The sequence below is a fragment of the Harpia harpyja genome, chromosome 1 (genome assembly GCF_026419915.1).
Source record: "Harpia harpyja isolate bHarHar1 chromosome 1, bHarHar1 primary haplotype, whole genome shotgun sequence".
Taxonomy (NCBI): domain Eukaryota; kingdom Metazoa; phylum Chordata; class Aves; order Accipitriformes; family Accipitridae; genus Harpia; species Harpia harpyja.
In genome coordinates this window covers 92,411,649-92,431,972 of record NC_068940.1, presented here as the reverse complement: position 1 = coordinate 92,431,972, position 20,324 = coordinate 92,411,649, and the positions used below count along the sequence as shown (strand labels likewise).

The 20,324-nt window shown below is 36.4% G+C and overlaps 1 protein-coding gene across 9 annotated transcripts in view; it reads left to right on the top strand.

Moving 5' to 3' along the window:
• The window catches only part of ZNF438 (zinc finger protein 438), a 54,933-nt gene that overhangs the window by 22,846 nt on the left and 11,763 nt on the right, over positions 1-20,324 (top strand). For 4 of the 9 annotated variants that reach the window (XM_052805582.1, XM_052805598.1, XM_052805559.1 and 1 more), the window contains 2 exons: positions 9,883-10,115; positions 11,454-11,510. The exons of 1 other annotated variant lie outside the window; for it this stretch is intronic. In XM_052805582.1, the coding sequence (XP_052661542.1) occupies positions 11,483-11,510 (28 nt within the window). In that variant the 5' untranslated portion in view covers positions 9,883-10,115; positions 11,454-11,482. The remainder of the gene's footprint in view (positions 1-9,882; positions 10,116-11,453; positions 11,511-20,324) is intronic. 4 more of the 9 variants (XM_052805608.1, XM_052805568.1, XM_052805588.1 and 1 more) reach the window with 1 other exon arrangement.

The following is a 20,324-nucleotide window of genomic DNA, read 5'->3' as shown; positions in this document are numbered from 1 at the left end:
TTTGACTGTGGGAGACCATGTCAAAGACCTTGTCAAAGTCAAAATTAACAACACCCACTGCCCTCACTTATCCACGGGACTAGTAGTCTCATCACAGAAAGTAGTTAGGTTAGTTGGGTATGATTTACCCTTGATAAATCTGTGCTGACTGTTCCCAGCCTCCTCCCTGTACCTCACATGGCTGAAAATGGCTTCCAGGAGGCTTTGCGCTATAACCTTTCTGTGGACTGAGATTAGGCCTACTGGCCCATAGTTCCTCAGATCCCCTTTCTTGCCTGTCTTGGAGATGGGTGTGTTATGTGCCATTTTCCAGTCTTTGGGAATCTCCCTTGACTTTTACAAGATGATAGGGTGCATCCTTGCAGTGGCACTGACCAGCTCCCTCAGCACTCTTGGACACATCCTTCTGATCCTATGGATTTGTACGTGTCCAGTTGTGTTCTCTTACTGAACCACATCTTCATCTACTGTTGGTAATGTTATGTTAGTACCTCAGCCTCTTCCATGCCTTCTGTTACCTGGTCCCCTTTTCCATTAAGCTTTAGGCCCACATTTTCCTTAGCCTTTCTTTTGTTGCTGGTGTACTTGCGGAAGCCTTGTCACCTTTCCTATCCCTTGCTAGTTGCAACTCCAGGTGAGCTTTGCCTTTCTTAACTCTCTCTGTGCATGCTTGAGCAGTGTCTCAAATAGTTAAAACTCTGCTGAAATTTAGAGATACTGAATATGACTACCAAAGTTTGAATTTGGCCATAATGTAGGAATTAGTGCCACTATTCAAAAAAATAGATGTTTGGTTATTTAATTACCCTAAGTGAGCAGACCTTCAGTGCTAGAATTTAAAGACTTGACTCAAGCAGTATAGGTGTCCCACAGCATGGTTTTTATGGGAAATGACAGAAAGGTACTGTGTTTCAAACCACAAAAACATAGTTGATTTAAAAGCTTGGTCATGCTTAATTGTTTTTCTCTTGAAGTACTAATTCAGTTTGGTCTTGCTTAGTTTGAGATTTAACTGAATGAATTAGGAATACAAATATCCTTAGGAACAGAAGGCAAAGCTGGAGGCCCATAGAGAAAGAAGAATGTTCCCAGGGTTAGCATAGTCTGTGCACCACAGCTGGTTGCTGGATAGTGGCCAGGAATAATTTTGACATGTTTATTTCACATTTTTTCTCCATGAACATGTTTTGAGGACACTTCATTAAGTATGTCCGATAGTCTTTGAAGCTCTATGCCTTTAACGTTTTTCAAACAACAAACAGGGTGGTGGTTATGAAAATGAAAATTATATTGGCAAGGGCTATTTGCACAATGAAAACAGCACCACAAGATAAGTGAATGAAGGCACAGAACTAGGACAGGTTAGACTTTGATTTATTCTTTTTTGTATGTTTATCTGTGTGAAGGTTTTTGTCATAAGGTGTCTTTCATCAGTAACACTGTGCTGACAGACTGTAATAAATCCTGCAAAAAAGGTATCATTTAAGTAAATCATAGAATATGGATATGCACTTTGTCTTGCAAATGTCCTGTATACTGCATGGTGAATGGTGTACCAGTTTGAACAACAGCCACTATTTTATGTTCCTTCTGGATGCTAATCAGTCAAGCAATGTCACCAATCTAGATAAGCCTGGGGAATATTTTTGTCTAACTAAATTTTATGATTGGTGTTAAGGAATGTGTTTATACCAGATTGACTAGAAAATATACTGTTATCTTCTGATTGTTCTTAAAATAAGTGATAGATCAGTCACTTTGGCCCAGCAGTTGCTTTGTCAGTTGGGTCAGACCTCTGGGAGCTCCCAACCAGGGAATTGGGGCATTCCGTGCAGGAGAATCCATTGAAGCACTGACAGTCCTTTCCCAGAAAATGAGAGCGATATGACTGTTTGAGCAAAGAATGTGGGCAAACAGCTGAACTGCTCTGCTGGGGTCTGTATGAAATAGTTTGGGCACAGCAGCAGCAGAGAGGGAGGATGCTGCATCCTCTGCATGTACTCAGCACACAGCCAGGCGTTGCTTCCCTTACTGCAGTTTTCACAAGGGTTCTACAGCTGTAGTCCACTTCTTTGGCTGTGGAAGTTGAACTGCCCTTAATTTTGCAAGATAATTTTTGACTACATTGGTGGTGTGTTGGGAATTCTTTTTATCTACAAATATGAATTTTATCCAATATTCTTTAACACTTAAGCTACTTACTGTCACAGAACTTACGTAAAATGTGACCTTTTAATTTTTGCACTAAACTTGGAACTGAGTTTTATGAGGGTGTTTCAGTGAGATTATGTTCTAATTTGTAAACTTAATATTTGATTATTCTTCCAATGGAGAATAGTTTATTATATGCTTAGGAGGCAATAAAGGTGGAAGTCATATAGGATTTAAGTTGCTTACACCAGTCATTAGATTTTTACGGGTTTTTAAAGTGTGTTCTGTTAAGTACATATTCCTTTCTCGTGAGCAGGATCATGTTTGGCAAACACAGGATATAATTCATAGTTGGGCAATGTTTTTAATGTTCAGCATCATTAAGAAAATCCAACTTTTATATTTCCATTGCTGGTTTTAAAAGTATATGTGTTCTTAAAGTGTACTGGGCACTCAGCTATCTAGAAAAATGGTCCTTAGCCCTGAAACACTGTCTAGGTTAGCAGTGTTAGAGCCAGAGTTTGGGGGTAGAATCAGTGTAGCACAAAACCAGTCAAAACAGTTCTTAGTACATCAACTGATGAGTTATCTGGTATATTTTCAGTACAGGGAAATCTGCAAGGACTGTGCTCACAACAGTTACACATTCTCAAGGGAATTCTTCTGTAGAATTTGGAGGTTATTTTGGAGTTCAGCTGAAGAAAACAGGCCTTTTCCTTCAATGTATAAAACTAAATATGTCAGTGTGTAATTCTTACTAAGAGCTTTTTTGGTTGAGAGAAATTAGTCCATAGAATCTATTATGCTTTGATTGGTCTGAGGCATTGGGCAGTGTTACTTTTTGGGGGGTGGGGAGGGTGGGGGCACTAATACCCTTTTTCTATTCTTTGTTTCTTGAACTTCTGCCTTAGAAATATGTATGTTACAGGTGAGCCCTTTTGCGGGGGGACTTTCTCTTAAAAGTCATTAGTCAATAGGCAGTTTGAATTTTAACATCCTGGAAATCCATACCATCTTGGCCTAGCTCATTTATTGCTTGATCAGGCAAAGGCATAGGTTTGCCTTCTCACTTTGTCCTCTATGCCATGTAATAGTAAGGTCCTTTTATTTTATTTTTTTTTTTTTTTTCAGTTCTTGAATGCTTGTTTTGCTTGTGTCTGTGAATAAGACACATTGAAGTTACTTTTTAAAATGTAGTGTATTTTTTGTATGGGGCATGTTGCTGCACAAATGTAAATGTCAGAATGTAGCTTTCTGACTGAAAGCTGTCTAGCTCACTGTTTAAGAAACTCCGTAATGGAAATTCTTATAAAAACAACTATAGATGATCCTCACTTTACTTATTTAGTACCATGGCAAAATTTAGTACTACACTCAAGTTTGCAGCTGTAAAGTCAGAAATAATTCCATTATTTGAGTCAGAATTGCAAAGGCAATTCACCTTGCAAAGTTTGGAGTGGGTTTTTTTGCTTTTTGTCAGCTGTTGGTTACCTTTCTTTGAAGTAGAACATTAACAACATGCTCAGACTGTTAAAATAATAAAAACCCTGTACAAAATCCTTCCTGAATGACACGATAAGTTTTATCTTATTTTAGTCACCTGAGGGATTCAGGTTAGTGTCCAAATAACCCAAAATACCATAGTCAAAATGGAAGAAGTCATGAGGGATCGTTTGTTTCTTGTTGAGTCTTTACATAACTTAAGGGCCAGCTATGATTTGGCAAAGACTTCAGTGCCACGTTTCAAACTTAAGTCAGTCAGATTGTGCAGGTGAATGTGTCATACTCTTGTCTTAATCCTTAAATTATTAATGGAATTTTTAGGGTTGTGTTATCTGAGACATTCAAATACGTTTTGACTATGTGTGAGTAAGTTCTGAGGTATCAAATATCTCTAAAATATGTTAGGACTACCAAAATAAGAAAACAGAACACTTGCTCTCCTTTCAGCGTTGCAGTCCTGGCTGGTTGTTTTCGTAGTCTAAATTGATAATTAACAGAATCCTAAAACTTCATTTTCACTGGAAAATTGTTGTTATGCTACCAGTAATAGCTTATTCCTCAAATGTCAAAGTTGAGAAAGATGGAAAAAGGCAAGTAATGTCCAAGTAATGTTTTTTTGGTCTTTCCTTTAGTCATCTTTAATAATTTTGATTGGTACCTTTGTCATACCTTAACCTAATTCTACTCTTTGAAATAACCTGTTTATCTGTAGTGTAAGAGCAAGTAAATAAAAAGTATGTATGGCAATTTTTTAAAAGATAGTCAAATTCTCTTTAATCCTTCAGTGTAGAATGAAATACAGGAAGGGGGTTTTTTGAGTACCTTTTTAGCTAATTCTGAAGTATGGTCAGAGCATTGCAGCAGGAATTGCTGGAACAATCTGTCCTATGTACATAGATCCAATGTTAATGTGATTTTTTCAGGCTATCCTTTGTTGTCAAGTGGTAGATATAATTTGATTTCTGAAAGGCATTTGTTGAGGTTGGAGGTCTTCAAGACCCATCTGGACAAAGCCCTAAGCCCAGTGTTGACCCTGATTTTAAGCAGGGAGGTTGGTTGGGATGACCTAGCACAGTCCCTGTCAACCTGAATGATGATGTGAATACCTGTGTACACAATTGCAGATGTTTGTCTAAAGCTATGTAAATTTTATTATAACTGCAATGAAATCACTGTTTAGTATTTGTGATATTGTTTATCTGAAAAGAAAGCTAATATACTGCAGCAGATACATAGTGAAAGATAAATTATGTGTTCTGTCCTTATTAGACTGAAACAGTCATTAATTATGAACAACAGCAAAGTCAAAAAGTCTCACAATTTAATCAGGCATTGCAAACTGAAAACCGTAATGGTGTACTGCAATTCCACTATGAATGACATTACATATTACTAACAGAATTGTAAGATACATAGATTCTGTCTTATCAAACTGCATTATTGAGAATCCTGACAAAACTTCTTAGCAGTTTGGACCCAAACAATAAATTAATGCTTAGTTTAGGACTAGGATAATGTGGGGCAGGGGTATCAGGAGTGGAAGGAATTGCACAGTTTTAATTTTAAAGTAAATTCTAGAGTAGTCATTGCCAAGTAAGAGTGCTAGATATTTCTGTTTCTTGATTCTTTAAAATACTAAATTAATCTGAATTTAAATTGTAAGAACTATTGACAGCATTGATTTTATGTAGTATCTTATAAAAATGAAATGAGTAGTTTGTATTTTCCAGAACTATTGTTTCCATCTACCCTAAGAATCAAGAACAAAATGTAGCAATTTGTACTGATTCATCATTTCACAGTTACTTTCACAACAGTAAGATCCAAGACAGTTTTAAAATCAGAAGCTTTGACCTTTTAATACAGCATATAATGGCAAAGGTGTCTAATACAGATGTGGAACTTACACAGGACTCCAGTTCACAGCATTCAAAGCAGTACTACTGAGAAGGTATTTACTACGGAAAACATGAAATGACAATCTATCATTTTAAATTGGAAATTTGGAAAAAAGTGTTATTTTTTGCATTCTATGAATTTTCTGATATTAGGCATAATAGCAACCATGCTGTTCCTTGCTCTTCTTTTTTAGTTCTTCAGAATGAAGTTGTTTTCTCAAATGGAAAATGGTTGGGGTTATTTACAGTCATGAAAACTGTTCAACTACGATTTATTTAATACACATACATTTCATAAAATGAAGAATCGATATTGCTCCTTCTTTAGCCTTCTCTTCTCCCAGGAGCCCTTTTGAGAAACTTAGCTTTTATAAATTTTTTCTCAGGTCCTTGAATTTGCTCTCTTGGAGATAGCTGTAGCTGTAAAATAAGAATTACTGAGACTGTATGCTGGGCTGTTTGCAATAGTAGAAAATGTGCGGAACATCCTCATTTCTTGCAGCGTATGTGCTAGCTTTATTCATATAATTGAAAAACCTTAGAAGTTGATTTCAAAAGATTTATCTCCTCAAGCGAAGCAATCACTTTCCATTTGCTTTTTATTTTAAGCCAAACGTTGAAGTTGCCCTATGTTGTTTCACAAATAAGCTTTTATTATCAGCAACATGTTATTGAAAGTAGCATAGAACCTGTCGTGTAGGCACAGTTCCACTCTGACAGATGGGCATAGTGTAGGCATGCCAGCCAACCATTCTATACATCACCTAACATTGTATGAAGGGAAGAATTTTTGTCCAGGATTGCCACTGTGGCGTTCAGTGCATATAAGGCTTCAAGTTCAGGAAATGCGCTCAGACTGGTCCATCTCATAGGATGACCAAAAATTTAAAAATAGCCTGGGTTTTAGGTTCTGCTGGGTTTGTACTGGGAAAAGTGACCAGATGCAATGAGGCTTCTGTTTCTTTTTGGCTGTCTGCTGAAGTCACCTAATGGGCTCAGCCAAATAGAATTCTGCCATGGACACACATTTCTCCCTGATTAATTACCTAAGTATGGAAGCATAAGCAGTGTGTAATTTCTCTTCTAAGAAAGCTGTTGTTTGTGACTACATGCATATCTCTTTGGATATAGGAGGATGAGGATCTACTGATGTAGGATGAAATCCTAATGTGAAAATATGATTTAAAATAGAAAATTTTGAATAAGAATAAATCAGACTTCTGCAACTGAAGATTTGGATAGTGAAATGCAGAATATTTTTGCAGCTTCTCAGAAATGCAAATCAGCTATTGCTTGGTTATTGAGGTTTGGGGTTCTGGAGGGTTTTTTTATTTTTAAAACAAATTGGCTTAATGCCTTGTGCTTGATTTTATAAAGTAGCCAAGCACTGCAGGCTTTTGGCAAATATACTTGCTTGAACAAATGCTTTTGTGTGTTGCACTAGTCAATCTTTATGTCTGTCACTTTTACCTTCCTCAGCATTTTTGCGTAGCTTCAATGTTTTAATCATTAATTTCATCCTTTAAATACCAATGGATTTTGCTAACTTTTCTGGAAGATATGCTGATATGATTCATTTGTGCTTTTGGGGGAACTTGGTTTCTGTTGAAAAGTTTCTAAATTTTGGGAAATGGTTGCATGGCACTCATTTACAAGATGGCACAGTATGTGAAAGAACAGGTGTGAAAAATGAAGTGAATAAAATTGCTATTGAAATATAAATTGACATTTCATGGGCTTCTGTTAGGAGAACGTCTTTCTAAACTGTACTAAGTATTTGATTTTTCTTTTTAGCTGAATGTTTTCCTTCTGAAATGAAATTACATAATATTTAACCAACACTTCTCTATATACCTAGTTTTAAATGAAAATTCATAATTAAGCTTAATATGAAATTATAAGATTTGATTTAATGCTTTCTTCCAGTACCTGAACTAATATTCGCTGCATTAGAAGGTGCAGTCGTCATTGAGAAGCTTTGTTCTTTTAACAAAAGGTACCAAAAATAAATTCAGTTAGGGTCATAGTCGTTTAGTTTAATACTGTTATGATAATGAGTCCTATAATTACTTTCAGATAGTTCTTCCTTCCCAGAGGATGAGATTTTTAGTTTTGCTGCCTGCTTAAAGCATGAGAATGACAGTAAAATTAATGTCATAACCTTTACAGCCTATTTATCGTTTTCTGTGTAGTATCCTAAAGGATTTTGTGTAACATCTAAAATAAATGTCTTAGTATGGACAAGCATCAAATTAGGTTAATTGGGTTCACCTGATATTCAGATTAAGTCTGTCTATAAGGACACCAGTTTCATATAAAAGACCTGTGGGTATCTTTCTGTGAAAATTGCTTTTAAATTATTACATGTATAAGCTCTGCTTCCTTTGATTGTTAAAGACCAATTTACAGTGTAGTTTTTTCCAGTTTATTTGATATTTTTGCTGCTTCTGGTTGAAAATTCATTCATCCATTCATTCTGTGGTAACATAAGGAGTAGTATAGGCATGATAGAACTTATTTTGTGGCAATAAGATAAATTTTACTTTTTAATTCTGTCCAGCTTCCACTCCACTTGAAAATCTATTAGATTTCTTTTCATTTCTGACCAGTCAGCAGCAGATTTCAAGAGAACTGTTTTGAGTTCTGGAGTACTGCAACTTGAATGTTTTATTTATTGCCCTATGGTAGAGTTACAAACTGAGCAAAACGGATTTTAAGATTATAGAGAATTTTAAAAGTTTTATCATTGGGCTAGGCTCTCTCAGGTGGAGAAAAATTGATGATAATGCCAGATAGAAATAATCAATATCTAATGTATTTGGAAAGAACCGGTATTGGACTCAAATGTAATCAACGAGGACTGAAAGAATGTTTGCCTCCTCAGTATTCAATAAAAACAACAGGACATCCTGAATTATTAGTGGTGTCCAACCTAAAATTTGTTCTGGACATAAGAGTGTAAAACAGGTACAAAATTTAGTTAATAATTTTATTTCTAAGTGTGGCTCTTTTTTGAACATCACTGTGTTTTTTATGGGAAGTAGTCATGCCAAGCCAGATTTACAGTCAAATCAAAAAGAAAATCGGTTCTGTTGAGGGCAGGTATAAGTAGCTGTATAGATGTTATTCTTCAGCTTCTATACTGTGCATTGATTCAGAATTTCAGAACTTTTTTATAAGACTGCAGTTTGATGCATGTCCTAAACACTTAATATCTACATATATTTATATCTGACAAATGTGTTACAAGTTGGCTGAAAGATGTCAGAAACTATCAGTGAGAAAGGAAAATGAATCATTATACTTGTCAAGTTGTGGTGGGACTGGTTCCAAGACTAGCACCAGGCAGCGATCAGTAAGAGAGTATCACTGTTGATAAATTTGAAAATAGTGTAAAACACGGACAGGACAGTGACACAAAGTTAGGTGGTTTGCATTGTAAACTGTATTTGTATTCAAAGAAAACACACTTTAATACAGTTATACATATAACGATGGATAGAAAAAATTGAAGGGATGGTAAGAAGCAGCTTGCCCTGACTTCAAAATCTTGAGCTGTTCAGTTTTTCCAAAAAGGAAGGTTACTTGATTAAATATCTGCAAAAATAAAGGGCAGTGAAAGGTTCTTTGGCATAACAACAATTAAAAAAAACCTCATGAATGGCTACAAGATGAAAAGTTAATTTGAGAAATAATACTTTTTAATTAGCAGTAGCTGATCAATGTACTAGTCTGTCAAATAAGCACTGGATTTTCTAGATCAAGACCATTATCTTACTGCAGTTAGGGTTGAATTCAAATCAGAGATGCCTGTACAAAATGTTTGGATTTGTATGGTCCAATTTTCTGTCCTAGTGTTAGGGTTTGTGAATGCTTGGAAGAAGATGTGGATCTTGTATTTCCACATGGTATTCTAAGAATTATTGATCTGTATCCTGTAGTCTGGTTTGTTTGTTGTAATTCTAAGAGGAAGTAGTAACCATAAGTGGGGCATCCTTTTAAATGCTCCTTACAACTGGGAGGGACCATGAAAACCTATAAAAATGTGACTTCAGAATAATAATTTTGAGAGCCTTCATTTGAACATAATTTCTTACACTTGTTTTTTACAAGAATATGCATTGCTGTAACCACTTCAGTATGTTTTCAAGTGTTGGAAATCCTGAAGTGGAGGAAAAACTTCTTTGTTTCTGTAAAAAGATCTTGTTGAGCAATTCGGCCTTAAAGAAGGATCTCTTAGACTGAGTGACAAGTTGAAAATCCATGCTGGTTCCTAGAAGTGTTTTGCCATTCCAAAATTACATCAGTGTGGTCTGTTCCATTCTTGTAGGTTAAGAGGGAGTTGTCTATATGTTACCACGACGTGAAACTACAAGTAGATGAGCCGACATCTGTTTGTATACTGGTTCTGAGAGATCAGAGGTTGACTGCTTAAGTACCACGGACAGAGGCTCTTTGAGGCAGCCTGGGATCTGCTGATATGCATCTGCAAACCTGTGCCAGGAGGTGCTGGTTGACATACAAGAGCTTCTTATTACATATGGCTCAGCACAGAAGATACAGGTACCAAAGAGCCTCACCTGTTTGCTGTGTGAGAGGTCTTCTCACAGCAGCCACACTCAATTTTCTTTTATGCTTTGGTATTGAACTTCCTGGAAATTGAATTGATTTTGTCTCTTTTATACTTTACTGCTGCCTACAGAACCGTCTTCTTCCTGGAATGTCTCCATTGCTTTTTGAGAGTCAATTGCATGATAGTAAAGAAACATATTCAAGACTTATTTTTGTGTTTGGTAATTGCATCAGAATTTGTCCTAACTATTTTTTTATTTATCCCAAACCAATCTTTTGGTACTTCCTGTGCTTAGAAGGGGGCTTTTGAGCTCCTGTCTGGAATGTTCTTTATGTAAGATTCTACCGGCTCTTAAATTGGCCAGGAAATTAACCAAACTCCACATTGGCACAGCTGGCTCTGCTCATGGGAAATGTTATAGATACTGGGATGAAAGCCTAGATCCAAGTAAACCCCCAAGTAGTTGGAGTTCCACCTGTGTCGGTTAATGGACTTGTATGTTACCTTCCCAAAGCCTTCAACTGCATCAGGAGAACAAGAGTTTTATACCCTATGTGACTTTTAACATGTTAGTGGTGTTCAGCCAAACTAAACTATTAAGCAGCCATTCCAAAAGCTAGACCATTTCATGATAAAGAAAATCTAAGTGGATAATAATGTAGTTTTGAATTGTCATTATATTGTACTGTGTCTTTCATACTTGACTGTTGAATCGCACTTGACCAAAGCTTAAGTAACACACTGACTGCACTGGAAAGAAATAGCCAACTCTTAAGTTACTGGGTGGCCACTTGATGTAATGCTATTTTATGTCAAACATTATGCATCAAATTTTGTGATAAGTACCAACGTCAAATTCAGGAGAGGTGGCAGAGTAGTGTATGCTTCACAAATGCAAGCTAATATTGTAGCATCCATGGAAGATCCTGCTTGTCAGTCAGTTATATGGGATCCATGCAGTCAGATGTTTGAAGGAAAATGATTGCTTAACCCTACATTGTGATTCTTCAGAATGCATTGTGACATTGGAATTCATTACATGTCCTCTTTTCTGGCTTTTTTCTGGCTTTAGTGGTGGTTTTCAATTACAAGAAGCCTAAGTTAGTTGTACCCAGTGTTGAAATATGGAGAGTGCATATAAGGGTATGTGTGATCCAGAGAGAAACACTTGGTTTAAAACTCTGGTGGTGTTTTGCATGAGGTATGGGCATACTGGAATCCATTCTGAAATACAATTTCAGAAAACTATGGCTGTTGTCCTATTTTTTGTTGTTGTTGTTTATGAAAAATTAGCAGAATTTCTAAGTATCTGTATTTCTTCTTTCCAGGAACGTTGTCGTAACTATTAAAGGGCATAATGCAGAATCCGTTAACTTTTTCTGCAGGTATAGTATACTTTCTGTACTTTTTTTGAGAAATTGGATGCTTGTGATTCAAAATGTGGAAGAAATATCATCATTAATAAATCACTGTATAACTCATGTCTACTATTCTACCCTAATATGGTTTAAAAAAAAAAGAAGCCATTATACTGCAGCATTTATCACTTTAAACAATTGCAACAGCTAAGATTGTTTTCTTCTTTAGGACATTGCTAATTACTGTTAACACCTATAGTTGAAACTTGAAATATATAAATCTGCTTCTTGTTTGCTTCAGCAGAATTAAGTGTTCAGGGTTTATTATAATTTTTTTATCCTCATATAATTGAAAATCATTGTCATATTTGACCCCCATATAATTGGGGGTTAAATCTATTTGCAAGTTATGCTACAAGACTAGCACAAACAAGAACATAAGTATTTTCTAAATATAAACTTAGATTTTTAGATTTTAAATGCCTTTTCTCTAGCATTCCTATCCTTACTAACATTTTTTGTGTTTAACTATATTTCTTCTATGTTTTGTCTTTTCAGAAGTCATCTTCTGTTGATTTAGTTTTCAGTAGGGTTAGTGTCTTCAATTTTTCCCTCCATTATTAGGAAGGGTATTTGTGCTGCAACTGTGTATTCCCAAGCCTTTAAATGTGCAGCCGTAACTTTTATTTCCTTTCCCTTTTGATCTGTGTCACAATGCTAATGTTTAAATACGATTTTTAACTTGAATGTCATTTTTAATGATACTTCTTAAATGTGAGTGAATGTTTGATGAATATGACATAAGCTCTAATGGACCTTTCAGAACCATTGCAGGTTGTCAGTTAAGTTTCCATTGTTAGTACTTATGTTAATTAAGAAAAGCACTATATATTACTTAACTTGAAGCCTTGAGCTTTTACTGTCATGTAAGTTTATACTTTACCTGTTTTGTGAAGACTGAGTATTTTTATGATACTGTAATAATTCTGAGGAAGCTATTCCAGAAGGATGTCATGCAAATTGATCTTAGTTGATGAGTTCTGAGTCTAATGGGACTATTCTTTCAAGGAAGACAGTACTTACTGTTGTGTAAAGTTATCCACCCTGCAGTGTGCTTTACGTCTCTGTGCTTATGACTGAGATACTTAATTCTAATACTTAAAAACCTTAATTTAATTTTTCCTTTAAATAACAGGAATTTGACCGCTGTTGTAGTCAAATTGAATGTGTTATCTTTATGTTAAAGCCATTTCTGCATAACAGGAGGAGAATATAGACTGTGAAGCTGTTTGCAAACTTGAAACTGATGAATCATTTGCTTTGAGATTTTTTGAAGCCTTTTTTTTTTTTTTTTTTTTCTGAACAGAAATCTATTCCAGTCAGTATCCTGTTACCAACTTGCACCCAGAGTAAATTATAAGAGCCATGTTGTAAACTTTGGAAGTGAGGGTTCATGTTAGAAATCATAACCAGATCCTGACCAAGAGCTATATCAGTGTGAAATCTTGATATTCTACAAATATACTAGTCTTTGTATATTTTTTTTAATATTCTTTTTACTATCACTCATTTTTGTCCTTGTATCAAGCATCACTTTTGTTTGTTAAATGTGTTATGGCACTTTGAAAATGTTGAGGCTATTAGCAATTTATAATGATTTATGTACAACTATAACATTGGTATATTTCTCTACAAATAAAAGGTTTGAAAATAAATGGTATTGGAAGCAGAACCTATCTATCAGTTACATTCAGTATAGCATTTTTGTCAGTCTTTCTATACTTTGAAAGTGCTTGTTATTTTTCAGTTGAGTACGGAAGTAATGGTTAGTGCAAGTTCTTTGAGTGACAGCATAAACCCTTCACTGCCACCATTTGTCATGTGATAGCAGGAGTTCTGTAATTTGATACGTACTACTTCAGGACATCGTTATTTTTCTCAATTTAAAATATTTTATAAGAAAGGTGATTATATAACAAGCAGTTGTGACTCTGTGTTCAAACAGATGGACTTTTCTGAGTAATGATAAATATTTAACTTCTAAGATTTTAGTTTTTTCCTAGGAATTGTGAAATTATCATCGAAGCATCATATTCTGTCATTCACACTCATGTTGAGCAAGTGCTAGGTTTTTTTATAGTGCTTCATAGTGACATAAAATACCAGTGTGCCTTAGAGAACTGAAATACCTTTGGCATTGTCAGATTTATAAATCTTTTTTGTTAGATGACTCTAACATGAAATAATTGTGTATCTTGTCTAATTATTGTGCAAAATATAAGGCTGTCCTGGTTTGTCTAGGAATTTATTTAATACATTTTTGTCTTTTTTAAATATACATTGGAAAAGTATATCACAGGCTGAAATCATAGTTTTGATCCTTGAGTATGTTTATTTTAATTAAAAAAAAACCCATATAGTTTTTTAAAAAATCATTGTATAGTTTAGTACATTTTGTATCCATGTTAGTATGGTCATTTGGTGCTGGGAGATTTCAAACTTCAATTAGCCATGTAAATGTGTTTCTTAGCATCAACTCGCACTTTGCTGGAACCCCTGCTGCCTTTATATCATTAACATAAATGCAGGTGCAAATAGCATTTATGTACTTTGATAGAAAGCAGTTGGAGACATTTCACTGTGGGACACGACACTTTCAGATTGTGTACATCTGTTCAAATAATGTATCCAAGCCAGTGACATGAATGCAAGGATAAAAACATCTGCCCCCGAGACCATTTGCCATAGAACAGATGCTTACATCTTTATTTATGCAGATGGCTTGTGTGATGAGCTAAGCAATGATGAAAGCAAGGAAGTTTGACAAAGATTTCAGGGTATTGCTTGGCATGGGAAAATATGTTGGTAAGAGGGCTTCGTTTTCAGATGTTGACCAAAAGAAGAACATCTGTTATAAATACCGATGTTTTTAGTAACATGGACGTGTTATTTGGGACGTTAACTAGATTAACATAAAATCAGTAAAGGACTTTAAAAAAAAAAAAATCTCTTTGCACAAGAATTGTACTGCAGTTATAGAAGATCCTAAATAGTTTAATAGAAGTAATTGCTGTTAACAGGAAGGCTCAACTGCTTTGCTTAAGATGTTCTCAAGTTTATCCAAACCATTGAATTGACTGAAAAGTTTGCAAAGGTATTTTGAAATAATAACTCGTCATGAAGTTGTTCAGAGGTTGCGTGCAGTGCTGTAAAAGATCTCATGACCTTGGGGATTTTGTAATAGAAGCCATATTTAGCGTTACAAAATTTTTAGGCAAGTAGTTCAGCCTTTCTGTTGTTTGCAAATTGCTGTAGGGTAGTCGACGTGAGTCGCAGACCTAAACCGAGCTGGCACTTAAAAGAAGGAACCGAAAGTGCCGCGGTGTGGCCTGCCCGGCCGCAGCAGGGCTCGCCCGGCTCGGGCGGAGGCCGGAGGCAGCGGTGACGGGCGCCCGACTCCCCCTGCTGGACTCTGCGCCGAGGGGCTCCTTTGTCTGCCGGCGCACGCCAGCTACACGTGAATTTAATTAGAAAAGTGCTGATGTTTCGGCACATGGCAAGTTAAGGATATCATCTTTGGCCTGCATTCCTGTTGACTGCGTTCTGGTTTAATTCCCTCGCATCTTGGCACCTATTACAAGTGTTTGCTGATATATTGTCACTTATCAGCAGTGTATTCAATCAATTCCTTTACAGCACATCCAGTACCTTCTTTTGAGAACCGGTGCTGCCTTTAAACAATACAGTGGCTAGCGTGGGCAGGCTTAGCAATGCCAATAAGTGTTGCAAATAATTGTAATCATGCACAGGGGGAGGAAAAACATTCAGATACTGTAATTAAAATTGTTTTCTGCTACATCCTACTGCCAGAAAGGCCTAGCTATGTCCAGGTTCAGCAACAAGTGATAATTTTATATGTTCTGAAAACTAATGTCTTCCTAGCCAGGACCATAGTCTTTCTGAAGACGTTTTAGTTTTCTTATGCTCTACAGGGCTGCGTCTGTCTTTGAAAAAATATACATATCTATATGAAGTACTGTGGAGATCCTCTAATCTTTATTTTTGTTTTAATCTTTATTTTTGTTTTAATCTTTATTTTTGTTTTAATCTTTATTTTTGTTTTTTAATCTTTATTTTTGTTTTAATCCTTAGTGGAACTGGCCACAGGTTGCAGTGTTTTGCGTATGTCAGCCAGAGCTATAGAGTCCTTTTCTGAAGAAATTTGGGTCATGATGAAAGAAAAGGGGGGACAGCTAGAGCAAACAAAAAATGTGGACAGAGATTCCCCATTCAAAAGTTAGATCACTTAGGCAATTTTCAAAAGAAATGAGCTATTTAGAAAATCCCTTAGAAAATACTTTCTAGCTATCATCTAAGTTTAACAAGGTGTTCTATATTCTGACCCTTTCTTTGGGGAATGGTTTCCCCTTTCTTTGGGGAAGACTTAAAATAGGCCAGGTCAAGACTGACAGTATTCTGAGCCTCTGCTCATCTTTAATGAGGGAGCACGTTCCGAGGTTTGTACGACAGAAGTCACCATACAGGTGCTTTTAATGCTTCAAGTAAAATATATTTGCTCTATTGAGTCAAAGTGGTGAATTAATTGTTTGTTTTCTCTTGCATACAGGCTCTCTTCAGAAAGAAGTGTTCTGATTTTCACAAAAAAGTGATAGTCTATGAAAAGAATAACAATTTTGCTCTTCTGTTGTGCTCTCTATTTGCACATCAGTATTTGCAAAAAATAAATTTTGGGAGTAAGAGGCATAATTCCCTTACTGCAATCAGACGTACGTGTTCTCTGTCCCATGCACGGAAGGGAGGAGGGTTGAACTCTCAGTAAGATGGAAGATAGATTCTATTCTCTGCTTGTTTGAAAGGGGAGCAAGAGTCTAGTCATAAAATATTTTATGCTTTATTTGTAGGATGGTTCTACTTGACCCTTTTGTGCTGCATAGTTTCTGAAGAATTCTGCCTTCGTTTTTATAGCAGACCTGGTCATTATTGTTTCCTGCACTTAAGGAAAAAATAAGTCTATTAATTACCACTTACATTAGGCATATCAAGATTTTGTCCAGGTTGATGTGATCTTGATAGACCTTTTAAGAAGGACTTTACATTGACATTGACTTTACAGTGAATGAATTGCTGTTTAGGTCTGTATCTTTCTTGAAGCTCGCTGAAAGGAATTTCGACTGGCAGTTCTCCCAGAAAATAATTTTTAAAAATCCAATTACAATCTTTTCTTTTGAATCTTCTGTTTATCCCCACTTTCTAAAGTACCTAATTTATATTTGCAATGCCACTGAAGGTTTATGAATTATGAGTTTATGACCAGTGCTTTCATCACCTCCTTCAGCTATTTTCTGAACAATTAGTTCCCCCAAGTGGCTGCGTTACTGAAGCCTTGCTTCACAAATCTCCAGGGATGGTACCCTCTATGGAGCAGAATGACTGGGCAAAACTGACAAAGATAAACCACTGGATTTGCAGTGATACCAAAATAGTTTCCATTTGACTCAATTGAGTCCTCTTGGAGCAGCATGGTTTCTAGATAATGCCCAATTGAAGTTTGACATGGTTGGTTGCTGAAGCTAGTAGAGGCATTTAGAAGTTGAAACAGTCTTTGATATATCTAACAGTCTCTCTCTCAGAGAGAAGTTCCATGCTTAAACAGAAAAGAACCAGTGTTTTGATCTTTAGTAGTGACTTGTGTGGTTGCAGAGGCCAGGCACCATCTTGAGCCCACAGATTTATCTGCACAAACCTTATTCCTAAGTTCTCTTACTGCCATAGTGAGAAAAATCTGTGTGTGATTTCTTCAGCTGCAAAGGTGGAAAGAGTTATTAATAATTACAGATGCTTTATGTCTAGCTCTCTTTATGTCAGTTTTCATTTCTTAATATGAAAATATTTTGATCTGCTTAAAACCTATTAATTATGTTAACCTTAATATGAAATGAGTAGCTTATATCTTGAAAGACTGTGCCTTCAAAAAAATGGAAAGCTTTTAAAGTTCACAAACACTGCATGAGAGGTGTTAAGAGAACATGTGGATCTGCTAATAAATGTATTTTAAATTCATTGCAAAAGAGTGTTTCAAAATCTCATATGTATACGTGTTCTGACTTTTAGGAAAGACTTCCAAGACTTTCTTCCTTTATACAGTAGCACAGAAATGGCTTTTTTTTTAATGGGAGGTTGTGTTAAGCCTTGCATTGCCCACTTTTTATATAGGATGTTGCTTTTAAATATTGATTTACCCACATGTGGCTAATACATTTGATATTACAACTCAAAAAGGTTGCCTCAAAGCTATTGGCCACTTGTTCCCTTTAGAAATAGGATTTCATACATATTTTAAAAGTTACTTGTGTTGGGAAAATACAGAGATATGTGAAATCGAAATATATGAGAAATCCAAAATGATGTCTTAGATTATTATTGTTGCTAATGCTGATAATACAGTATCGAGATGCATTGATTTCTTGATGTGTTAACTTCTGTTTAACATATCTGCTTTTGCATGGGTATTGGTTTATGTTACACTTTTCTCTGAGGACAGAGATACTAGAGCCAAGATGTTGGCGAGATTGTACTGGCAGAAAGAAGCCTTAGTTGCAGAAAGAAACCTTAAATAGAGTTACAGAATGGTTTGGGTTGGAAGAGACCATTAAAGATCATCTAGTCCAATGCTCCTGCAATAAGCAAGAACATCTTCAACTAGATCAGGTTGCTCAGAGCCCCGTCCAACCTGACCTTGAATGTTCCCAGGGATGGGGCACCTACCACCTCTCAGAGCAACCTGTGCCAGTGTTTCACCACCCTCATCATAAAAAATTTCTTCCTTATATCTAGTCTGAATCTACCTTCTTTTAGTTTAAACCATTACCCCATGTCCTATCACTACAGGCCCTGTTAAGAAGTCTGTCCCCATCTTTCTTATAATCCCCCTTTAAGAATTGAAAGGCCACAATAAGGTCTCCCCAGAGCCTTTTCTTCTCCAGGCTGAACAACCCCAACTCTCTCAGCCTTTCCTCATAGGAGAGGTGTTCCATCCCTCTGGTCATTTTCGCGGCCCTCCTCTGGATGCGCTCCAGAAGGTCCATGTCTTTCCTGTACTGAGGATTCCAGAGCTGAACGCAGTACTGCAAGTGGGGTCTCACCAGAGCAGAGGTGCAGAATTACCTCCTTTGACCTGCTCGCCACGCTTCTTTTGATGCAGCTCAGGATACGGTTGGCTTTCTGGGCTGCAAGCACACATTGCCAGCTCATGTCCAGCTTTTCATCCACCAGTACCCCCAAGTCCTTCTCTGCAGGTCTGCTCTCAGTCTCTTCATCCCGCAGCCTGTATTGATACCAGGCGTTGCCCCAACCCTGGTGCAGGACCTTGCACTTGGCCTTGTTGAACCTCATGAGGTTCACATGGGCCCACTTCTTGAGCTTGTCCAGGTCCCTCTGAATGGCATCTTGTCCCTCAGGCATGTCAGCCGCACCACTCAGCTTGGTGTCTGTTGTCTGCAAACTTGCTGAGGGTGCACTTGATCCCACTACCTATGTCATTGATAAAGATGTTAAACAGTACTTGGCCCATTATGGACCCCTGAGGGACACCACTTGTCACTGACGTCCATCTGGACATTGAGCTGTTGACCACTACTTTCTGGATGTGACCACCCAGCCAATTCCTTATCCACTGAATAGTCCATCTATCAAATCTATATCTCTCCAATTTAGAGAGAAGGATGTTGTGGGGGACTGTGTCAAAGGCCTTATAGAAGTCCAGTTAGATGACAGCATTTTAATGAAGCAACTCCTATGTATACTTTCAAACAACAGAGGAAAGCAATTCTGGAAATTGAGAAAGTGGAGCTACCTAACAGCAGAGATTAATACTTTTTTCCTCCATACTTTTTTTTTTTTTTTTTTTTTGCATAAGCTATGTTATATAGTAATTCTCTGAAAAGCAGATCTGTATAAACTTTGGCATATATCAATATAGGGTTGATAGTGCAATAAGGAGTTTCGGGAAAAAACAAGACTGAATTAGACAGTAAACTGAAGAACTTCCCTGAATATGAACTATGTACCCATGATCTTGGATTACTGTATGAGTTATCTCTCCAAAATGACTGTTTATGCCAAAAATAGTTTTAGCTTATTCCCACACTGAAAAGTGTCGCTAGAAATTTTAAGGTTGAACATCTGTTCTAATGGAGTCCAGTTAATGTCAAAAAAACATTTTTATTGTGTAACTTTGTTGTTGTAAAGCTCTCTTCTGCTAAGAAGAGTCTTTTGGAGACTATTTAAGGAATCCAGGAAGCATCCCACTGCCACAGAATTTTTTGAAATGCACCATAATCCTAATCCCTTAAGATAATAAACTTTCACAGATGATAAAGCAAAGACCTTTCTAACTGATAAAATGCTTAGTGCACAACTAGCAAATCACATTGATGCTCAAATCAGAATTAATTATATATAGCTTTAAAGAGGTCTAATATTATCTTTTAGAATTTTAATGAACTGTTTTGGTCTTGGTCTTCCTGTGGTACACCAGCACATGTTTTCTAAGCTTATTTGTCCATTCTGTATCTTAGTGTTTGCGTGAATGATGTACTGTGATTTTCCAATCTTGCATTAGAATACATCTTTATATTCTTTATTTTTCTAATCTATTTTAAATGGCATAAAAGGACTACTACGTAGATAGAATTATATTACTCTTTACAAAAATCAAGTACTAAAAAGGTAAGAAATGCAAGATACGAGGTTGTCCCTGTGGCTTAAATGCTTCTCATTTCCAAATCACATGTAATAGTAATGTTTGTCATCCATCTTAAG